This window comes from Hakea prostrata, chromosome 4 (assembly GCF_041222555.1).
Source record: "Hakea prostrata isolate BN-2017 chromosome 4, UWA_Hpros_2, whole genome shotgun sequence".
In the NCBI taxonomy this organism is placed as follows: domain Eukaryota; kingdom Viridiplantae; phylum Streptophyta; class Magnoliopsida; order Proteales; family Proteaceae; genus Hakea; species Hakea prostrata.
Window position 1 is genome coordinate 44,460,834 of NC_142603.1, and position 15,356 is coordinate 44,476,189.

General features: G+C 39.9%; 1 protein-coding gene across 1 annotated transcript; it reads left to right on the forward strand.

Moving 5' to 3' along the window:
- The first annotated feature begins 5,881 nt into the window (after window positions 1–5,881).
- LOC149019052 (endo-1,3;1,4-beta-D-glucanase-like) lies at window positions 5,882–15,002 on the forward strand. The gene is made up of 7 exons (XM_089153143.1): window positions 5,882–6,124; window positions 6,474–6,495; window positions 7,171–7,294; window positions 8,092–8,182; window positions 8,630–8,719; window positions 8,890–8,978; window positions 14,554–15,002. Exons 1-7 carry the CDS (start codon window positions 5,977–5,979, stop codon window positions 14,692–14,694), a joined length of 705 nt encoding a protein of 234 aa, XP_089009269.1. The 5' UTR covers window positions 5,882–5,976; the 3' UTR covers window positions 14,695–15,002.
- The last annotated feature ends 354 nt before the right edge of the window (window positions 15,003–15,356 follow it).

The following is a 15,356-nucleotide window of genomic DNA, read 5'->3' on the forward strand; positions in this document are numbered from 1 at the left end:
TTGCATTGAGCAAGTTGACCTTAAATGATATTTTCAATCCAACTAGAGGGGGAATGTTATGAATGTAACTTGCTAGTCTTCCAACTCTATAAGGAGACTAGCAGAGAGGGGAATTATATTAGAATTTAACTTCTTGTAAAACTCTTACTCTTTTATATTTAAAGATAATGAAACCTCACCCCATAAGTAAGTTGATTGGGGTTTTCTTGCCGTGGATGTAGGCTTCACAATGAATGCCTAACCACGTTAATTCTTGGGTTCTTTGTGTGAATGTTTATGGTAAATTTAACATGGTATCAGAGCTTGGCTTTCCAACTTCGCCTTTCTCTTCCCGTGTTCAGCTTTGGTTTCCATCTTCACAGCTCGGCTTTCCATGTTCGCGAACTTCGCAGCTCGGCTTTCCATCTTCGTGAACTCTTACTCAAGTTGGATCGAAAATATCATTTGATACCAAGAAGATGGAAAGTGCGAAGTTCGGGAAGATGAAGATGGAAAGCTTTGCGAAGATGGAAAAGAAGATGGAAAGCGCGAAGTTCGCGAAGATGGAAAGCGAAGCTGAACACGGGAAGAGGAAGGCGAAGATGGAAAGCCAAGCTCTGATACCATGTTAAATTTACCATAAACATTCACACAAAGAACCCAAGAATTAACGTGGTTAGGCATTCATTGTGAAGCCTACATCCACGGCAAGAAAACCCCAATCAACTTACTTATGGGGTGAGGTTTCATTATCTTTAAATAGAAAAGAGTAAGAGTTTTACAAGAAGTTAAATTCTAATATAACTCCCCTCTCTGCTAGTCTCCTTATAGAGTTGGAAGACTAGCAAGTTACATTCATAACACTCCCCCTCAAGTTGGATCGAAAATATCATTTGAGGTCAACTTGCTCAATGATGGAAAGCCGAGCTGCGAAGATGGAAAGCGAAGCTGAACACGGGAAGAGGAAGGCGAAGATGGAAAGCCAAACTCTGATACCAAATTTAACATGGTATCAGAGCTTGGCTTTCCATCTTCGCCTTCCTTCGCAGCTCGGCTTTCCATCTTCGCGAACTTCGCGCTTTCCATCTTCTTTTCCATCTTCGCGCTTTCCATCTTCACTCCTTCTTCGCAGCTCGGCTTTCCATCTTCTTTTCCATCTTCGCGAACTTCACTTTCCATCTTCTTTTCCATCTTCGCGAATCTTTCCATCGTTGCAGCTGGGCTTTCCATCTTTGCAGCTTGGCTTTGGCTTTCCATCTTCGACTGCCTCATCGCTACTTGTTTCTTATACAAACAAGTGAACTTCGCTTTCAGTTGCAAATGCCTGCGTTCAGATATGTGACGTCGGATCGTGCGACCGTTCAGATATGTGCCGTCGGATCGTTCGATCGCACGATCTAACGGTCCAGATTGAACCATCGAATATACATCTGGGGTGAGGTTTCATTATCTTTAAATAGAAAAGAGTAAGAGTTTTACAAGAAGTTAAATTCTAATATAACTCCCCTCTCTGCTAGTCTCCTTATAGAGTTGGAAGACTAGCAAGTTACATTCATAACACTCCCCCTCAAGTTGGATAGAAAATATCATTTGAGGTCAACTTGCTCAATGATGGAAAGCCGAGCTGCGAAGATGGAAAGCGAAGCTGAACACGGGAAGAGGAAGGCGAAGATGGAAAGCCAAGCTCTGATACCAAATTTAACATGGTCACACGATCTAACGGTCTAGATTGAACCATCGAATATGCATCTATGGATTTACTTCCATCGCCATAGATAAAAAAATGCACGGTTCAAATCTGATCTCGCTCGAAGCGTGCTAAGTGCTAAAGAAAACGCCCACTGTCCACGCCGTGCGTGCGTGCTCGGACAGTACACCATCCTCGCTCATACACTGCACACGCAATGGCGTGTCTCATTGTTACTAATCAAAGTTAATAGGCAGTACCTATTAATTAACTTGGATTCTGACATCTCGATTTCCAATGTGGGACTATATAAAAGGCACTTTCCTAAAATAAACTAAAGGAAAGTCTTCCGCACTTATAAATCCAATAATACGAAACATATATTATTTTATTATATTAAAAATAATACAATAGGTTTTGTATTCTCCAATCTATCCCAGTCTTACACATCTGGAATTATTTCTTTCATTCTCTGTTCAAAAACAGAGGAAGGAAAATAACAAACAGAGTAGATACAGACAGTAGGAGAAACTGTTTCTTACCGGTTGTGTTGTATTATTATTATTTTTTGGTCCAAAAGTGTTGTATTATTTTTAACAAAACATTTTGTTTTCTTGGAATTTTATGAATTTGTAAAGCACCTATTTAAGGCCTTTTTTTTTATCAATTTTGATTCCCTATTTTGTCAATTTAAAAGAAAGATCAAATTGTACAGGTTCCTCAAAACGGAGACCTTAAAGCACTGACACCCCCACTTTATATTTGAATAACTCAAATACTCCAAAATTAGATTTTTATTGGATACATTAGCCCAATCTGTTACTAAAAACCAAACCACAGAAAACATACAGGAAATGAAAATCTTTGTATCTAAATTCCAGTGAATCAGATTGAATGAAAGAAGAAAAAATGTAAAAGATTCCCGTCCCAAAGGCTTCTAGAAGGACTGTAAAAAGGAGAAGCTTTTCCATGATATTAAATGACTGAACTTCAAAAGGAATGACAATAGAATATGTTCAACACCAATAGAAGCTTTTCCATGCAAATACAAAATGCATTATGGTAGGCTTCATTGCTTTGTTCAAAAGGTGTCCACACTGAAAATTTTCTGTCTTAGGCTGTACACTGAACAAAGAATGCGAACATTCTGGGCTAAGCACTAAAGCTTCCCACATCATCTTCACCCAGATTTGAAATGAATCTAAGAACAAATCAGATTTAACCATTGCACGGAGAAACGGAAAACGAGTTGATTCAGATTCATCTTTAGTTTTTTTTTGGTAATAGTTAGTTGAGAAAAGTCAGACAAAAAGAAGGGAAAACTATAAGGATGGAGCTTTCGTTTTGCACACAAAGACTCGTTTTGGAGATCTTTTTAAGCCTTGTGGTCCATGGCCTTTTGCAGCCCTTAATATGCATATTAATGTGTTGGAGATCTTTTAAGCCTTGTGGTCCATGGCCTTTTGCAGCCCTTAATATGCATATTAATGTGTCTATTAAGCTTGTAAATATTCGTTCAAACTTCACCCAAAAAACAAATAGTGGCTCATTAGAGAGAGCTCCTCCCAGGTTGAAAGTGACTTTAGCTACTAGTTGTAGGATCTTGCTAGGTTGGTGCGTCTTACGTGGTGATGCATCAAGTGTGCGTTGCTAGGACTTGCCATTTGAGATCTAGTTAATCTCAGTCGCACAAATGAACAAACGCAGATTGAAGGAACTTAAGTGAAATTAATCGGCTTAAACTTGATCTAAACCAAATGGTAACTAATTATGTTGAATCAAACCAATAAAAGTTTTTCCAACATGAGGCATGTTCTTCTTACTTTCTCTCTTCTCTTCTAACCATGCGTGTTCTTCCTCTTCACCCTTGGCACCAACACGTCCATATTTCTCCTTTGAAAATGCATTCTAGTGCTTGTGCTTCCATTCATGAGATAATTAAGATACTCTCCCCTTCTTTCTTACACTCCACCACCCTTGACCAATTTTCTCTTCTCAGTTCATTCGTTTTTTTTTTTTTGTTTTTTTGTGTGTAGTACTAGTGCTCATTATCGAGAAATTTTATCGAGCCAATAAGGAAGCTTGGACAACATGCCGGCCGACCCTTCTTGATCCAAGTAAAGAGTTGGAAGTTTTAGGGTGGACATGCCCTAGAAAATGATGGTTTAAGTGCAACACGGATGCTACTGTGAAAGTAAAGGAATGCTACGTTCAATTAGCTGGGGTGATCTGGGATCAAGAAGGCCTGTTCAGAGGAGGATTTGCTATCAAGATTCCTCTATGCCATGTAGTATAGGCAAAAATGCGCGCAATTAAAGAAGGGGTAAAGGTAGCGTTGGATATGGGAGCATGGCCACTCCGTATAGAATCAGACTCGCTGAAGGCCATAAGGTTCCTTGGACCCGAAGTTAACGAGCAAGGATCGATGGGAAGATTAGTTGCCGAAATTCGAAGCCTATATGCTTCTTGAGGCCATGTTAGATTTAGTCATGTGAGGCGTCAAAATAACAAGGCTGCTGATTGGTTGTCTAAGAGGCGGCTATTTGGAAGAGATGATCTGATCTTTTTCAATGATCCCCTGCAGGAAATGACAGACATCCTTAGAGAGGATTGTCTCATGAGTTGTGCTCTAGTTTGATTTGTTTGTTTTTTTGGGTCTTTGACCTCGTGTTGTAAAAAAAAAAAAAAAAAAAAAAAAAAGAGAAAGAAGAAAAGAAATGCAAGCCATCCACAAGGATTGAACTCAAGACCTCTCCACTGAGAAGTTTGGATCTGTATCGCTTAACCAACCTTGCATTGACATTTTGATCGTATTTCTTAAAATACTGTCTTTCTTCATTTTACTTCTCCTCCATCCACTAAGCCCCCAATTGAACAGCCATGTGTATCAACATCACCAGAGTCCTTCCATGGATTGACAATTAACCAGCCCCTTAAATGAAAATATCCATTAGGCTGCGTTTGTTTGTTGGAAAAAAGGTGGAGTGGGAGAAAAGGAGTGGGAAAATTCTTGAAAAATCAAAATTTTCCTTTAAATCCAAAAAGTATAGTTTGTTTGGAACTTATCTAGTGAGGGGACAAGCTAATTTTTTCACCCTAAGTCTTTTCAAAACTTCATAAAATATGTAAGATTTTGTGAAAAAGTCAAAACTAGAACTCATAATTAACATTTTTCCACAAAATTCCTTCATTTATTTTTTTCACCTTCTTTCCACTACACATGAGGCCCACATACTTTTTTTCACCCCACCGTTACAAACAAATGCACTTATTTGTTGTTGATTCCTGCCCTTTTTAATACTGGGAATTCTGTCATTCATGCATGCACTTATGTCACCACTGGCGTCAAATGATTCCTTTTGTCATTCTTTAAGCCTTTAATTATACAAATTCTTTTACACCCACCTAGTATTCTTTAGTGCCCGTCTGTTGAAGATTAAGTTTGAGTTGTTGTTTTTAACCAAAGAAAAAAAGTTTGAGTTGTTAGGAAATCATAGGAATGCCCACTTCCATCATTTCCTCTCCAAATCACAACTCCAATAAAAAAAATGCAGATTTGTATCTAATGTCGGCCACAAAATGCAGAGAAGGACGAGAGATGGGTTCGACGGACACCCATTTGGGTTTTGGATGTTTCAGAAACGCAGAATTCGAAAAATTCTTGAAGAGATGTTTTTGGATATAGGTCTCATGGCACAGTGTCATCCAGGGTTTAGCGTACTCTTTAGTGCCCGTCTGTTGAAGATTAAGTTTGAGTTGTTGTTTTTAACCAAAGAAAAAAAGTTTTGAGTTGTTAGGAAATCATAGGAATGCCCACTTCCATCATTTCCTCTCCAAATCGACAACTCCAATAAAAAAAATGCAGATTTGTATCTAATGTCGGCCACAAAATGCAGAGAAGGACGAGAGATGGGTTCGACGAACACCCATTTGGGTTTTGGATGTTTCAGAAACGCAGAATTTGAAAAATTCTTGAAGAGATGTTTTTGGATATAGGTCTCATGGCACAGTGTCATCCAGGGTTTAGCGTTTCAGTTCTTTAGAGAGTCAAGTCAAGAACCAGTTGAAAAAGGAAAGCAATGGCATTGAAAGAAATTTAGAAATAAACAAAAGGGTACGATCGTCATACTATCCTTAGAAGGACTTAAATTATTTTCAAAACCAACGGTCAACAGAACGAACTCATAAAAAAAATTTGTGGTTGCGCGGGTTGTGCAGTGCCACCATTGTTGACATTTCTGCATCTCTCTGACTCTTTCCACTGTATAAACAGCAATTGACATTCGTTTTCTTCCCAAGACATTGCAGAGATGCTAGGGCCTCAATGCTGTGAAAACCCACCTGCCCTTAACCCAAATTCTGGGGAAGGAACAGTTGAAGAACTTGGAGGATTCTTGAGTTACATCACTGGTTCATTGGATTCCAAGGGTGCAATCCTCCTTGTATCCGATGCATTTGGTAACTACCACAACCCAACTTAAACAATTCCAACTTAATTTGTTCATATTTGATCCTCTCCGTCCTTAAGAATCATTTTAGGATAAGTTGTTTCTGAAATATGCCCAGCTCATTTTCTGAGCTTAGCTGAGGTAATCCAACTTCATGGGTTGCTTCATGAAATCTTCTCAGACCTAAGTTGTTATATTGGTTAGTTCTGTCTTCTATTTCAAATGCTTGAACAACTTCAATGGAACTTGACTGGAATTCTGACAAGGAAATGAATATTACTTATTAGCATACACAGGGTTTTGATGAATTTACGTTTCTCTTCATCATTATCTGAACTCTACAAGCTTGGACTTTGCAGGATTTGAAGCACCAAAGTTGAGGTATAAAAGATTCCTGAGACTACTTTCACCGCTGGTTTGATAATAACTTCTGTAACAACCACAGCATGAAATGCTTAATATCTTTTCTTTGTAGTTCTCTTTCAGTAGTTTCCATATATTGCTAGTATAGGGACAATCAAGTAGTAGTGTAGTAGTTTGTCTCAATCTAGTTACTGTTCATTTGAATATATGTTATTATCTTTCAAAATGTATGAGCAGCATAAACTTCAAATCAGGGTCTTCTGTTATGATTTATTTTTTCTATGTTCTTCCTCTGTTTTACTTTTCTGCTAGATTCAGTTGGCAAAAACCAATGCCTCTCAAAGAAGAAGCCATGAGTTCAACTCTCCATGGTTCCCAACCATCAGGGGGAAAAAAGAAAAAATGTCATGCTAGATAACACCCACAATGGGGATTAGGATGGGGGTTCCAATTTACAAACCCCACTTTGGAAGGCAGTGCTACTCTGCTGATAGCCTGTTTGCTTAACAATTTCAGCATGGGAAATGTTGGACCTGTCTTTTCTAAATCCAAAGGTTTACATTTATTGATTTATTTTTGTTGATAAATATTCTGTTTGCAAGGACAGATAATATTGAATTTATTGGTTGTTTTAGCCCCAAAGAAGTATCATCTATATTTTGAAACTAATGTCAGTGATATCATTTTGTATAGGAAGCTAGCCGACAAGATTGCAGCTGCAGGATACTATGTAGTGGTTCCTGATTTCATGCATGGTGATCCCTATGACCCTGAGAATACTAGCAGGGGGATGGATTGGCTAAAGGATCATGCGATGGTTAGTTTCTTCATCTTATTGATAACATTTGAAGTTTTATATACATTGTCAGGCACTCCTTTTCTTTCTCAGTTATATTCCATATGTGTTAGTTAAGACAAATATGAACAAGATACTTGGCAGGAAGAGACTATGATGACCACTTGGTTTCCAATTTAACCATCTGGATTGTTCAGTTAGTACCCCAGTTCTAACATCATACCCAGATAAGGATTAACCTGTAAGATATCATTGATCATAACATGCATGGACTGCCACTCTTTGATCCATATTTTTAAAATAGTGAAAGTTCTCTAATATAGATTCCCAGATACCAACATTATTAACTTGTTCCTGATGATGAATCTTGCTTTTCTGGTCACTAGTTTGGATTTGACTGTTAAAATCTGTTTACTGCTACAAAACATTAGCATTTCATTTTCCCACCAACATAGTAGGTTGCCATCTTGGGTGTCACTTGTTACCTGGGTTGAAGTGAGATGAATTTTTCTGCCACTTGCAGTTTTGAAGGATCTCCATTCATAACTATTGGTTTCAATAAGTTTGTCAGCCACTTATCATAAGTTTCTAGATATCTTATATATTAGTTGAAATTATTTTCATTTCTCTTCTCCAGTTTGACCCTTTTGCAGTTTTGGCATATTTAGGTTATGTACATCAAAGATTTAGTTATAAACTCTCTATTTTCTTTACCCATTTCTTTTTCATGGACAATGTGGATATCATTATGCCTGCTGCGTCATATTTATCAAGATTTTAGAGTTTTGAGATGCTGTGACATAATATTCTTCCTGTAGGACAAAGGATTTGAGGAGGCTAAACAAATTGTTTCCACTATAAAAAGTAAAGGCTTTTCCACCGTTGGGGCTGCTGGGTTTTGCTGGGGCGGTGAGACATCTTCATCATTTCTTTGCATTTTTAATTTTTTTTTTTTGGATGAAGAGATTATTATATTAAGAAAAAAAAATTTACAGCATTGGCAACTCCTGTAGGAGTACTAACCTTACAAGAGAACAAACTTGAAGCTCAACAAAAGCTACATCCATACCCCCACCTCTTACTATAGAATCTGTATCCTTTACGTTAATAAAAGCAATAACCTGTGGATACCTGTGTCCCCTAATCTGTAAGGTGATATTATCCCAAATTTGCTCCAGAGTTACCCACCCATTGATGCAAATTTCTTCCCCTCCAAATATGGTACTCTGTTGCATATCTTAAATTATTTATTCTCCCAAAGATTTCTTTAATATTTTCTATGCAGCATGTAGAGTTAAGTATTACTTATTCATCTACCAACATAGTTATCGAAAACACTTCTTGAATTTATGTTAGGCAAGGTGGTCACAGAACTAGCAAAGTCTGGTTGCATCAATGCTGCAGTGGTTTGCCATCCTGGATTTGTCACTGTAGATGACATCAAAGGTGTGATCTTTGAGCACAAATATTCCAAATTTTTGTCATTATTTCATCAAATTTATGCATGGTGCAGTGGTTTACAAGAAATTTAATGTTTCTTTGGTTCTGACATATTCTAATCATTTATTGGTCCCCCCCACTCTGAACTAATGAACAATAGTTGTTTTCTTTTTCAGAGGTGAAGGTTCCCATTTCCTTTCTTGGAGCTGAAATTGATGAGTATGCTCCTCCAGAACTTTTAAAACAATTTGAAGGGGTTTTATCAGTAAGTGGCACCAAAAGTTTACAGTTTGAGATGCTCTGGGTGTTTGTTTCTTCTTGATGTTAGTGTGTTATTACATGAGAAACTTGGATCTTCATTTTGTTCATTGTGCTGATCCCTCTTAGAGAGAAGCCATCCTCTTTGGAGGAGGATGATGATCTCTAAGTCTCTGTTTCACTATGAAAATGGAGAAAATAATGGTACAGAATTAACACTTGGATTTGAACCCAAAACCACCTCTATGTTTGAATTCTGAAATTTGGTATCCCTTGTTCACCCTCTTTGAATTGACTCTCAACCTGTGAAGGGAATAACAGAACCCACCATCTCAGTAAGACTTACCTGCTCACAATACCCATTGTCACCTTAGAACTTCTAGTTTGGGTGCACTTCTACTTCACTTGGTTTTTTCTCCCTCACCCACACACCCTTATTTATAAGATGTAGAAGATGAGTACGCATCTATGACATGTTGTGCTGATCCGCCTCCTCCATTTTTTAAGAACATTATACAGTTCAAGAATCAGCTCTGTAACCACTTTATCCCTCCTTTATTTTTCTTTCCACCATTTTTTCGGGGGGCATATTCCCCCCCCCCCCCCCCCTTTTTTTTTTCCTTCTTCTTTTTTTTTTCTTCCCCCCTTTTTTTTTTTGGGCCCTCTTTCTCTTCCCCTCTCTCTTGTTGGGGGTGTGGAAACACCACAAAAAACAATCAGCAATAGGAAGAAGAACACAATAAAACAACTAAGAGAAAAGAAAGACACAATAATATGGGCAAGAGGAAAACTCCACATAAATAAGAAATATCCAGAGAGAAGATATTTGGGATGATTAAGAGAAGGAAGAGGCATCTTTATAGCCTCTTCCTCTCCACATATTCCCACACGGCGATGTGGGACAATACAACAACTCCCACTGGAGATTAGAGAGAACAACAACTCCACACCAGCTCTATCTTGCCACCACCATGCGTCATGTCTCTATCAGCCATACAAGGATCTGCACCAAATGAACTTGGATTGATTGCTTTTGTCAATGCATCGCTAGGTTCTCTTTCGTGTGGATTTTCTGCATATCCACCCTTCCGCTTCCACCACTTCACGAACAAATGATATTGTACTCTATGTGTTTTGTCCGGAATGAAAAGCTGGATTCCTTGCAATGTGCAAGGCACCGGCACAATACAAGAGAATCTCTCGTGTTTGGCCCAAGTTCTTCCAGAATCTTCTTATCCAGTTGCTTCTTTCAAGCTTGTGTAGCTGCCATATACACCGGAGACGGCACACGCGGTTTAGATACCACCACGGCCCCGCAAGTAAACACAGCGGGGATTTCCTTTATCAAGATCCCGCAAATCGGAACAACATATCCTCGAGAACAGATCCTCCATAACAGAGCGCATCCAAGGTTCCTTTAATGTATCTTAGGATCCTCTTCACATAATCCAATGCCGCGGATGCCAATGCCGACTAATCACCACGCAGGCAATGTCCGGCTGACATATCATAGCAACATCGGACTTCCCAGGATGCATACGGACTCGAGACATCTCCATCCTCTCTCGCTTCATTGCTAGGACACAACTTGAGGATAACTTGAAATTAACGGAAGAGGGTAGAAATTGGCCGCTGCATATTGAAGCGGCGCAGACTTTCCTAAGTAACTCTTCCGAGATAGCCAAATCTTCCGTTATTTGTCTCGGTGAATTTGCATCCCTAGAATCTTGTTTGCGGGTCCTAGATCCTTCATTTCAAATTCCCAGCCAACCGAGCCTTTAATTCTACATCGATCTTTGTTGGGGCCGACACCAACATATCATCGACATACAACGAGTAAAATGATGAAATCATCATCACCAAACCCGTAATACGCACAAGGGTCTGAAGCAAGTCCGTGTATCCAAGGCTCAATATGAAGGAATCAAATCTCTTATACCAACATCTGGCGCTGTTTTAAGCCGATAGAGATTTGTTCAACCTGCAAACCAAGTTCCCCTTTCGGTTCTTCAAACCCCGGTTGGAGCAATAGATTTCTTCTTCAAGATCTCCATGAAGAAATGCGTTTACATCTAACCGCCAAGATGTAGATCAAACGAGCACAAAGTGCTAGAACTATCCGGACGTAGTAAGTCGAACCACCGGAGAAAAGATTTCGTGAAATCGACACCTTCTTTCTCGAGCATATCCTTGATCACCATTCTTGCCGATACCGCTCTACTTGATCATCACTGTTTCGTTTGATCTTGTAAACCCATTTGTTACCAATGGGCTTCCTTCCGTGCGGTAAAGGTACAAGCTCCCACGCTTATTCTTATGAAGAGCTCTAGTTCTTCTGCATAGCTGCCATCCAAAGTGACGCTCGAGCTATCAATCGCTTCTCCGAATGTTGATGGCTCACCATCTTCTGTTAGAAGACGTATGCAATGTTGCTCTCCATAATATAACGAGCCAGGTTGGTGTATGTCTTTCACGAGGTGACCGCGAACTTCTACAGTTGTAGACTCAACTGGTACTTGTTCCTCATTTTCTCGATTCTGCTCCGGAAGAATTTTCTACCCCGAAGAATTTTTCTGGATTGGACTTCTCTTCCTCCTGAACTGTTGTACTCTCGGAATTTCTATTGAAATGCTACTCACATCTTCCATTTTGCAGCTTATCTTCCGCAAAAATGACATCTCTCGCTGATGACGACTTTGTGGGCGTGGGATCCCACAGTCGATACCCCTTGACTCCATCAGCATTTCCCAAGAATCTGCATTTTCTGGATTTTGGATCCAACTTCGAAATTTCTTGGGGATGATACATCACGTACACGGGACTCCCAAATGTGTGCAGGCGTGAATAATCAAGCGGCTTGCCAGTCCACATATCCATCGGTGTCTTCGGATCAATCGATCTTGTTGGTGATCGATTAATCACATAGCAGCGAGTGTTTACGGCTCGCCCAAAAGGACTTAACCATACTTGCGTTCTCAACATGGCTCTCGTTCTTTCGAGTAGAGTTCTATTCAACCGCTCCGCTACTCCATTCGTTGAGGAGTGTAAGCCACCGTGAGTTGTCTCTTGATGCCTTCTTGATTACAAAACTCAAAGAAGTCATCCCCTCGTATATTCACCGCCATTGTCCGTCCCGAGGCACTTGATTTTCTTCTCGGTTTCTCGTTCAACTTGAGCTTTGAATGTTTTGAAAACTGAAAACACATCGACTTCTTCTTGATAGGAAACACCCAACATCTTCTGGAATAATCATCAATGAAAGATACATAGTACCTTGCTCCTCCCGAGATGTAACCGGTGCTTGCCATACATCGAGTGAACTAATTCAGAATACTTTTACTCTTGGAATCGGATGCATTGAACTTCAATCTATGTTGCTTGCTTGTAACACGGTGCTCACAAAAGGGTAATGAAACCTTTGTGAGACCGGGAGTAATTTCTGTTCTGCGAGAACCTTCAACCCTTGCTCGACATGTGGGCCAATTTTCGATGCCACACTTTTGTCATCTCTTCTCAGCATCCGGTTGATGCAACCGATGTTCGCCTCCGGACATGTTTCTCCCATTACTGCGTACAAATTTGCAGCGCCCCTTTCAGCTTTCATTACAACTAGCGCTCCTTTGACGATCCTCATCATTCCATTTTGGATGCGTGTCTTGCACCCAATTTCATCTAATTGTCCCAAAGACAATAGATTCTTCTTTAAGCCCTTCACATGCCGCACATTTTGAATAGTGCGTACCATACCATCGTACATCTTCAACTTGATGGTGCCAACTCCAACAATCTCCAAGGCATGATCATTTCCCATGTACACGGACCCCGTAGAGATAGGTTCATAAGTTTGAAACCAATCTCTGCGAGAGGTCATGTGCCATGTTGCTCCCGAATCCAAGATCCAAGCATCACTATGTTCCAATCTATCCTTGGCTGCCATTCTTGATTACCGTAAAGAATCTCTCCTTCAAAGAACGCACCCTGAGATGTTTCTACCTTATCTACAATTTGATGAGGTGAAGTGATTTTGGCTTCATACAATTTGATGAGGTGATCCCAAACCTCCTTTGCAGTTTTCTCTCTTCTATGCCCGCTAAAATATCATCTCGATAATGCTATATGCAAATCGAAAGAGCAATCGCATCTATTCTGTCCCACTTTCGTTGTCCGTGAACTCCGCCGGCCGAACACCGATGGCTTTGAGCGGTTATCTTTTATCAATAATGCCTTCATCTTCATTTTCCATAATGAGAATTTCGTGCCGTCAAACTTGCCGATGTCGATTTTTGCTGCCATTGCTTCTATCACGAATGTTGTTGGCGGAGAATAACTCCCACTATTTCACGTGAAACTTGTCTTCTTAGGTTATCTCCACCGGTATATGGTTGAACCAAAATGCACCAGGAAAATTTCCGGGAAAGACGGAGGGACACAAGCGGTCCGCTTAAAAACCGGACTCCTTAGACAAAATTTTCCTAGACATGCACTTAATCACCCAATACACCTCAGGATACCGAAAAGAACCACGTGAAAAGTGAAGACCGAGGATGAAAAACAATATCACACGAGGAAGGACCACAAGGGCAATCAGAGCATATATAAGAGAACACACCAAAAAACAAACAAACCCCAGGAACCGAGGGAAGCGGAAGGAACCAGAGCATACGAAAAAGGAACACGCGGGAGAAGAACCCACCGAATAGAACAACAGCAAATAAGAGAAAAGAAGAACACAATAATAAAACAAGAGAAAAGAAAGAAAATAATATAGGGCAAGAGAGAAAACTCATATAAATAAAGAAATATCCAAGAGAGAAGATATTGGGATGATTAAAGAAGAAGGAAGAGGCATTTAGTTTATCCCACATCGTGGGGGATAATATAATCTCTCTCTCTCTCTCTCTCTCTCTCTCTCTCTCTCTCTCTCTCTCTCTCTCTCTCTCTCTCTCTCTCTCTCTCTCTCTCTCTCTCCTCTCTCTCTCTCTCTTTTCTCTTTCTTTTCTTCAGGGCGCGGGGGGGGGGGGGGGGGGGGGCCGCCGGGGGGGGGGGCCCCGGGGGGGGGGGGGGGCGGCATTTTGTATCCGTAGATTCAAGTAACAAGCATGTTAAACTAACAGAACTGATATCTGCTTTATTTTGCTTATGCTAGGATTTCTCATGGGTGAACATAGATGATTGTGCTACAAAGAGCTTAGATGCATATTGTATTTCATCTGATCAATTTTGCTTGTGCTGTACTTCAATTTGATTATGTCCTGCATCGGTACTTCATACTTCCCAGAGCTTAACCTCAAATAGAAAAGTAATATACCATCTATGGGTGGTGGAAGCCTCCTAGATACTTCCCAAAGCTTAACCATAGATGGCACAGTAATATATCATCAATGGCTGGTGGAAGCCTTGTCAGGACAGACTATTCTTTAGTATCACCCTTGGATTCTCATTCTCATTTTCTTTCTATGAACAATGAATAATGACACTTCTGTGAACAACTTCCATTGTTAGATTGCTCTATGATGGCTTCACTAAATAAAGTGAGGCATATAATTTCTTTCCTGATTAGTGATTGAATTTGTTTTGCACAGGTTGAAGGGTATGTGAAGATATTCCCTGGGGTGAGACATGGATGGACAGTGAGGTATGATGCTGCCGACAAAAAGGCTGTGGAACTTGCAGAGGAAGCACACCAGGACATGTTGGACTGGTTTGCCAAGTATGTCAAGTGAAGATATAGACAGTAGAAGAAACTATCCGGGGCATTTTGGCAGTCCTATATTTCCATATTATCAGTTCTGCCCAAGTGCAATGTGCAATCAGTGAAGTATTAATCCTGGTATATATGAATAAAATTTGCTTCTGTTTCTCTTGGTTTGTGACTTCATGTATTTGAATGTTGCAGTTCTGGCATCTTGGCAATTCCATCCTGACCAATTTTGGTCTGTGTTTTGGTATGTATTTTTGAAAGAGATTATTGGTCTACAATTCATTCTAAGACCCTTAAACCAGATTCTTTCTCTACTTTTTAACTTCAGAATGCGTTCTAGAAACAGTCTTATTAACCCACAATTGATTTGCATCTTGTTTCATTATTAACACAAAATGAGATGCTTCCTTATACCCTTCAAAGATGGGGAACCTTGGCTGAGCTTACCGGAGCTCTGACCGGGTATTGGTATCAACCGTGAGTGACACTGATACCAGAACTGTTGAAATAGCTATGAATCCTCAAATTTAACTTAAAAGGAAGGGACCTTTGATCCTGTGTTGGACCAGTATAGACTGATGCCAGTACCATAATTGTGTTCTATAATTGTCTCCAGTTTCTCAAAAAAAGTGAATTTTTTATCTCTTCTGCTTCCCCAATATTTGAAAATGGCCAGTTATATTG